Source organism: Hypomesus nipponensis, chromosome 27 (genome assembly GCF_054491055.1).
Source record: "Hypomesus nipponensis isolate SF chromosome 27, ASM5449105v1, whole genome shotgun sequence".
Classification (NCBI taxonomy): Eukaryota; Metazoa; Chordata; class Actinopteri; order Osmeriformes; family Osmeridae; genus Hypomesus; species Hypomesus nipponensis.
Window position 1 is genome coordinate 5,937,281 of NC_140387.1, and position 7,814 is coordinate 5,945,094.

Genomic DNA, 7,814 nt, shown 5'->3' on the forward strand with positions numbered 1-7,814 from the left:
ATTGTCTTATATCCTACAGGATACGGAAGCCTTCCACGTTAATTTCTTGATGTAATTGATTCTGCTGCCTAGTAAAGAATCCGAAATAACCTAACATTTCTAGTTGCGCATAGCGTGTCATTCTCATAACACAATTCAGCCAAAACCTTCCAAAAGTAACCAGAAACCTACGTAAGCTTGTTTCTGAGAACAAATCGAAGTCCCAAATTTTCAAGTGTCCCTGTTGGCCGTACAAATTTGACACAAGGGTTAACAAAGAATACACGTGAAGGCTAATAGGCAATTAGTACAAATATAACAACTACTGATGTGATCCCTAAGTGTTTACTTCACAGTTCAATTACTGATCTTTTAAGCATTTTTCTTGTTGAAATGAATGAGTTTTGAGCTCGATTAGATTTTTATTGTGGTGTAGGCCTATTTAGATGTGCCTCGTCCACTTGAATTTACATAGTTATCACATCACATGCTTATATTATATTTAATTGTATACTTTATATTATATACTATAATAATATAATATATACTATATACTTATTATATGATTTGCTCGCTGGATAAGATGTTTGATATACACTAAAGGTTTCCTGTGGGAACTTTGTGTTTTACAACCTGCGGAGGGTGGTAGGTTACTGCGCGCACATGCCCAGTAAGGTTGTTTTTGCGCACAAGCTCCTATAAGAAAGCATTGGAGTCTCGTTTTCATTTTCAGACTGTATTCCGGAGACTGCGGAAGCATAGCCTAGATGAACATGCCATCGACATCCACGGTGACTGGCACAAGATACTTCTATGTTTTGTCAACTAAAAAGCCACTGACATAGCCTGTTTGCAGCCTGGCTATGAGAAAAGTGCTTATGGCTGTGCAAGTCGAAGGCTAAATTCCTTCCTATTCATAGACGTTTTTTTTTAAACATGGTGCTGGGCAAGGTAAAGACCGTAGCGGTCTGCTTCGACTGTTTGAATGAAAGCAACCTGCCCGTTTTCTCCGGTGGCGACTCGGTCTCAGGGAGGGTAATCGTGGATGTCACCGGAGAGGTACGCGTTAAAACGTTGAGCATCAATGCGAGAGGAGTAGCAAAGGTTCGGTGGACTGAGTCCCGGAATGCAGGAGCCAACACTGCCTATACTCAGAATTACACCGAAGAAGTGGAATACTTAAACCATTACGACATCTTATTAGGAGAGGAGAGAGGTAAGGGACAACAACATTGTCGTATTCTCACAGAAATAGGATATATATATCGGAGAAAGTTGTCTTTCTGTTGCAGTAGGTTAGGGCTGATTATTTTACTTGTTGAGGACTGCCTTTTACTAAATGGTGTATTCGCATCACACGTACAGTAATTGCACACAAAACATACTGAAATCACCAACTGACAATCTAAACTCTAATGTGAACCCCAAGAGCGCCTACAGTGGTGCTGATGCGAGCGGTCTAGGTATAGTCCTTCTCATTCACTGAACAATGTGTAATATAATTAATGTCATACAGCCTAACTCATTTCGTCTATTTAAATGGTGACTTTAGGTCTTGATTGAGTGGTCCAACACATTAGCAGTTAAAGTTGTCAGAGCATCCTTTCCTTCCACATTAGGTAATGACTCCTAAGTGTATGAACAAAACTCACATTTGAAGTTACAGTCACCAACACAAGTCTAGTGAAATTAAAACGACACCCATTTCTAATAACATTGATCGTTTTAACGGTTTCTGGCAGTTAAAAATAGGCTGTCAAGATATACTGAAGTTAAGGCTACTCCCTTTGTTAGAAGCGGTTCAAACCTGTTCAGAGACTGGTTTAGAGAAGGGGGGTTGTGGGGAGACAAGCCTCTCTCGTCACTGATTGGTCCAAACTCTCCTATGTGTCTGCAATGACATCATGCTTTCTGAGGAAGTGACTGAGGTACAGCATCCTTTGAAGCAACCCTGGCTGAACTCGAACTCAACGACATTAATAATTTGTTATGTCCTAATGTAATTTATGGTACTTAAGCGATATGTTGCATCAAGATGTTAACATATTGAGGCTTATTGTCACGATGTGACTGCAATGACCACATAGCGATTAGTATCTCAAACAAAAACAAACTAACACAGCTCAATCACCAATACAATTTCATTGGAGTACAGCTCATTAATATTAAAACCAGCTATCTTGGCGAGACAGACACGAAATTGAAAGATAGGAACATAAGAAACATTTTCTGAGTCTGACGCGTCCATCTACAACAGTAGGACATCCCCAAGACCGACTGAAGAAGATGGTTACCATCACTCAGGAAAAGGCAGTCCTGCCTTAGATAGGAAAATCCGTTTTTTATGTACAACTGTAGACCCATGCGAATATCTATTAGCTAGATACCTCTGTGTTCTTTTAAAGAGTCAAACAAGAGTATTTCTGGATGACCAGTATCAGGACTCTTACGATGTTGGTCTTATTCTATAACATGACTTGTCAGTCATCGTTGAAACGCTGGAACAAGGCTTGAGATTGTGTCAGCCGAATCTTTAATCTTGCCTGTACAATTAGAAAATGTTGAATGATGTTCATTGGTTGTCTGGTTCGTCTGTACAATAAAATGGACGCTGATGAATAAATGAAATTGAATGAACCTGCTCTTATTGTCTGTCTTTATTTACCAGCTTTTCTCCTGTCATGAGTGTAAAACTTGACCCTGAACTGTACCCCTTTAAAAGGCGGTGGTGCTGTGTGTAGCTCTTCTTATCCTCCATCCTCCCATAACACATGGGTATAGATAAGGAGGAAGGAAGTGCCATGCCGTATTTCAACCAATAGCAGTTTGAGCTGAAATTGATGTGACGTTTCCTCCAATGGGAGGCCGAGGTATAATGCATGCGCTGGAGTATCCGGCTGAGGGAAGCTGCTTGTTCTGGTTCATACCGGTCTGCTCCTGCTCTGTCTCTCTCTGTCTCTGTCTCTCTCTCTCTCTCTCTCTCTCTCTCTCTCTCTCTCTCTCTCTCTCTCTCTCTCTCTCTCTCTCTCTCTCTCTCACTCCCTTGCTCTCTCTCTCTAGCTCTCTCTGTGCCACCAGTAACTTACATACATACAGCATTCAGCACACTCTCACGGACTGGTAATGACAACCGTGCTGCTGAGGAGAGCGTGTGTGTGTGTGTGTGTGCAGAACAAACACACACAGACACACTCAAAAAGAAGCCAAGGAGAAATAGTCAGATTGCTGATGTGGCAGGAAACTGAACTAAAAGCAGCCTTAAGCAGGATAACGTAAACATAAGGAAGTGAATGAAGGTCATGTTTTCGGTCTCTGGGTGGGTCTCTAACGATTCACCCTCTGCCGAATCAGCATGCAAGAAAATTTGAAAGAAAAAAACAGATATAACACTGTAATAGTGTGCATGTGTTAAGCCGTCTGTGTGTGTCCATATGTGTGGGAGGTTTCCACATTAAATCAAGCTCAACACGTTTGTTACAATGTGCGAATATTTTGAAATGAAATGTTTCCTTAATCCTGTAAAAGAGTTCACTTCTGAATGTGGTTGGAACATTGTATGGTTTGTATGTTGACACACTGCTAACTTTTCAGGAAATAAATAAATACCTTGATACAAAACTATTCAGTGCGTGTGTCGTTTCCTGCTTGTGAAGTTTATCTGTTCAAAGCTCAAATGACATCTGGTGTTCCTGTCAAACTGCCATAACATTGAGTAGGGACTTTTTGTTTTAGTCTAAATGAGCATTCTGTTTTGTGTCAAATCTCTGAAGATCTGTGTATGCATGTGCCAGTTATGGTACCGTACAGTGTATTTGGAATCTTGTTGTTCTTTCTTTCAGATGAGGACAGTCCAGAGGAAAGCCTTACTGTTCTCCATACAGGCATACACGAGTTTGCCTTTAGCTTCCACTTACCACAGATGTAAGTAATGGGGCACACACACACACAAGCATAAAACATAACCCCATTTTCCCACACAGACCCAAGATATACTGTACAAATAAACACATGATCAACCTGGAAATATTTTTCGTTTTGACCTCCCTCCTCCTCTCTTCAAGGCCCCTTGCCACCTCTTTCGAGGGGAAACACGGAAGCGTGAGGTACTGGGTGCGAGCAGAGCTACACAGGGCCTGGCTGCTACCTGTGAAGGTGAAGAAAGAGTTCACTGTGTTTGAGCACATCGACATCAACACACCACTGCTGCTGGTAAGGAGACGGCCCGGAGTGAACGCAGGCTTGAGGACGGGAGCTATCGCCCCGGAGGGGGGGGGGGGGGTTCGAACACGGCTCGAGTCGGGTCGTTTTTGGGAAACGAATAAGGACGACGATGATGATTCGTGTCGCTCTTTCTTTGTGTGTGTACAGGCTCCTCAGGCTGGTACTAAGGAAAAGACCCTCTGTTGCTGGTTCTGTGCCTCAGGTCCAATCTCTCTCAGTGCCAAGATCGAGAGAAAGGGCTACACTCCAGGTTCGACCGGGCCCGAATCTCTCCCTCACACCCACACAGCACCACTGACCCCCCCAGCTGCTCCGGCAAAAGAGCCTATCCGACCCACTTCCAGTCTCCCATCTGACAGACGACCCTCTCCTCTCTCTACCAGGGGAGTCCATCCAGATCTTTGCCGAGGTGGAGAACTGCTCCTCTCGCGTCGTGGTGCCCAAGGCGGCTCTTTACCAGACCCAGACCTTCTTTGCCAAGGGGAAGGGCAAGCAGATCCAGCAACTGGTCTCCAACCTGCGTGGAGACCCCCTGCCCCAGGGCAAGAGCCAGAGCTGGGAGGGGAAGCTGCTGAAGATCCCCCCGGTGTCCCCGTCCATCGTAGACTGCCCCATCATCCGGGTAGAATACGCCCTGGTGGTGAGTCACGATTGAGTCATTGATTGGGGGCAGTTTGTTCTCATCCAGTGGGTAGCCCCCTATACGTCCAGCGAACCGCGATGTGGATGATTTCGGATCTGCCCCGTTTAACCTCCCCCGCCCCTCCCCTCACCCTGGCAGGTGTACGTGGACGTCCCCGGGGGGCTGAACCTCTCTCTGTCGTTGCCGCTGGTCATCGGAACGATCCCCCTCCACGGCTTCTCCAGTCGCACCTCCAGCATTAGCAGCCAGTGCAGTGACTCAAGCTGGCTGGGCCTCCCCGAGAGACCTGAGGGTACAACCGCACACACACACACACACACTCTGACACACCAGGGTACACACACACACACACACACACACACCATCCCAAGCCCTCTCGATGCCAACATCCAACTCACGAAAACACAGTTATATCCTGGCCCGTTCACGCGAGCGAACACGTTCGCCGACGTGAGAACACTTCAGACCACCGGCACCATACGCACGCAGATACACAGCGCGCGCGCGCCGATAAAACCCCCCGGTTCCGTCTCCTGAGTGTCCGTTCTCTGCGCTTCTCCCCTCAGCCCCTCCGAGTTACAGTGACCTCGCTGTATCGGAGGCCCACAGGCAAGGCTGCCTCCGGGACTGCGACAGGCCCCAGGGCAGCGCAGAAGACCAGGCTCCGCATCTGGCCTACATCACGGAGTTTCGATACCAGCCCCCACCACTGTACTCAGAGGTACGGCCGCACGCACGCACGCACGCACAAACGCGCGCAGGCACAAACGCGCACGACACCCATAGCTCTTCAAATCGTTTGACTTTGTGCCCTCTGTCCGTCAGATTGACCCCTACCCGGACCCGGCGTGTGGGACCCAGGGGGAGGGCAGAGCCGACACCTGCCCCTCGCGCTGACCGGCTCCCCCAGACGAGCGGTCCTCTGACCCGCGGGCAGGTCCGCCCCACGTTACCTCCCCCCCCGCTCCTCCCCCACACTGCTGGACACGATTCAGCCACCTCACCGTCAGCGTCGACAGCGTATCGAACCCGAGTCGGAACCGAGCCCACCGTGTCCGCCCCCGGGGGAAGGGTCCTCCTAGGTGTGGTACCGGAGAAGGACGCGGCGTTCCTACGCCGATGGTTGTCCTCTGGTTAGGAGATCGTCTGGGAGTTTGTCCCTCTCTGGACTCTGCTACCACGTTGTTCCTGTAGAACAAAGATGTACTGGTGGGAACCAAGAGCACTGTTGGACAGAGTAGCTCGCTGCCTCCAAGTCAGTTTTGCACATTCCTCTCTCCCTGTTTCTACACACAAACACACACATATACGACTCCACAAGCCTTTATGCTAAAAATGCATCCGCTGGTTTTTTCACCATTGAACTCCTTAAGTAGAAGCCAGACAAACTGAATGAGGGCCGGTCTCAGCGACACGTGGTGAGCTCAAGTATGAGGTTGACTCTCTTCTTACCTAGATCACCGTGGTTACCATAGCCTTGAATGGATAAAGGTGTGTATTTCCGAAGGGGGGGGAGGGGCTCTCTTGAGATAGGCTTGAATGCACTAAACGGAGGAGGGGAGGAGGAGAGCACTAGAGGAGAACGAACAAGTCCCACATCCCACGACGCCTCCCTCCCTCTCTCTCTCTCTCTCTCTCTCTCTCTCTCTCTCTCTCTCTCTCTCTCTCTCTCTCTCTCTCTCTCTCTCTCTCTCTCTCTCCCTCTCTCTCTCCTCGGTCTCTCACTCTCCTCGGTCTCTCTCTCTCCCCGGTCTCTCTCAGGAGCGTGAGCCCGGGCCTCTGTCACCGGCTCCAGAAGAGCTCTCTCTCTCGCACCCCTGCACACACGTGTGAGCCTGTGCTCGCTAACAAGCCTGTCGGCCCCGCGTTTCCCCCGCGTCAGACCAGACAAGGACCAGACTGGTTCTGTTAGAGAAAAGCACAGTTTAGACACAGGGCGAATGAGCCTCGCACGCTGGCGTACCGAATCTCGGGGTATCTGCGGTGTGGCTTGGACGCGTGCATTCACAAGCCCATTTCTTTTTTAAGGGTTTAAGAGTGGGAAATGATACGGAGATCAGCTTTGCGCTCCGGTGAGGCCGAGTGGAAGAGGATTCAAAAGTTATAAAGTTTACAGATTCAAAAAGAAATCTAACCAAGCTTGTTAGTAAAACATTGAGTTATTCTTCCAAACTTGTCAAAGATAATGAGTGCAATATATTTTTCTATTTATTGTTTTTTTGCACTAGTTTTCCAATGTTGTGTTTCCTGTGTATTAAGTCATTATTTGGATCTGAATGCTGCCATGATATTGCTTTTTATAAAAAATAAAGACGCTTTTTTCGAGATGTCGTGTTTTCCCCTGTGTAAAGCTCAGTCAACCAAAGGTTACACAAGCACAGTGTATTGTAGATTGTGTTGTTGAGGCTTTGAGGAGATTCTCCAGATGATTCTGTCTAGTATTTGTGTGCGGCCGTCTTCTGCAGACCTATATGCCAGCAACAGCTGCCGCTCTCCTCCTCTTTTATCCTCCCCTCTTTCCCCTCTCTCCTATTTCTCTCAACGCTCTGTGCATGCGGGTGTCTAAAGGCCAGTCTAGACAAGGAGTCATTGTCTCATCCATGGCGTGTTCACACACGCACACGCGCACACACGCGCACACACACACAGATGGTGGACATAGTTTATAGGAACTACTGACCTAATTCCTCTCGTAATCTGGAAAAATCCTGGAAACCATGACTGACCCTTTCAGATGATTTGATAACAAACATCTCTTTTTCACCATACATCCTTGGCATTACCCTCCTAGCATGCTTATGTCACCCAATTGTACAACATGTTCTTGTGCAACTGTTCATTATACAGTACAAAACAGGCATCAATATGTATAGTTAGTATATCAATATTAAACATGACCACTTTAGCAAAAATGTAATTCAAACAATATATGACACAGTTGACACACAGTACTGTCTATAGAAAAACCAGT

The 7,814-nt window shown here is 47.2% G+C and overlaps 1 protein-coding gene across 2 annotated transcripts; it reads left to right on the forward strand.

Annotated features, from left to right (window-relative positions):
• The first annotated feature begins 686 nt into the window (after window positions 1–686).
• Window positions 687–7,168, forward strand: arrdc3b (arrestin domain containing 3b). Of its 2 annotated transcripts, XM_084693581.1 has the most exons (8): window positions 692–1,195; window positions 3,819–3,900; window positions 4,041–4,188; window positions 4,348–4,450; window positions 4,584–4,840; window positions 4,982–5,135; window positions 5,410–5,564; window positions 5,669–7,168. In XM_084693581.1, the coding sequence occupies exons 1-8, from the start codon at window positions 916–918 to the stop codon at window positions 5,738–5,740; spliced, it is 1,251 nt and encodes a 416-aa protein (XP_084549707.1). In that variant the 5' UTR covers window positions 692–915; the 3' UTR covers window positions 5,741–7,168. The 2 variants fall into 2 exon arrangements, with proteins under 2 accessions (XP_084549706.1, XP_084549707.1); XM_084693580.1 differs by lacking the exon at window positions 5,669–7,168 and having other exon boundaries at window positions 687–1,195; window positions 4,982–5,503.
• Window positions 7,169–7,814: the final 646 nt, after the last annotated feature.

Bases quoted from the DNA above. Each gene is read 5' to 3' on its own strand.
- arrdc3b (XM_084693580.1), top strand. From the start codon at position 916: ATGGTGCTGGGCAAGGTAAAGACCGTAGCGGTCTGCTTCGACTGTTTG. The intron at 3,901-4,040 runs GTAAGTAATGGG...CCTCTCTTCAAG, and splicing joins AGCTTCCACTTACCACAGAT to GCCCCTTGCCACCTCTTTCG. The intron at 4,451-4,583 runs GTTCGACCGGGC...TCTCTCTACCAG, and splicing joins GAGAAAGGGCTACACTCCAG to GGGAGTCCATCCAGATCTTT.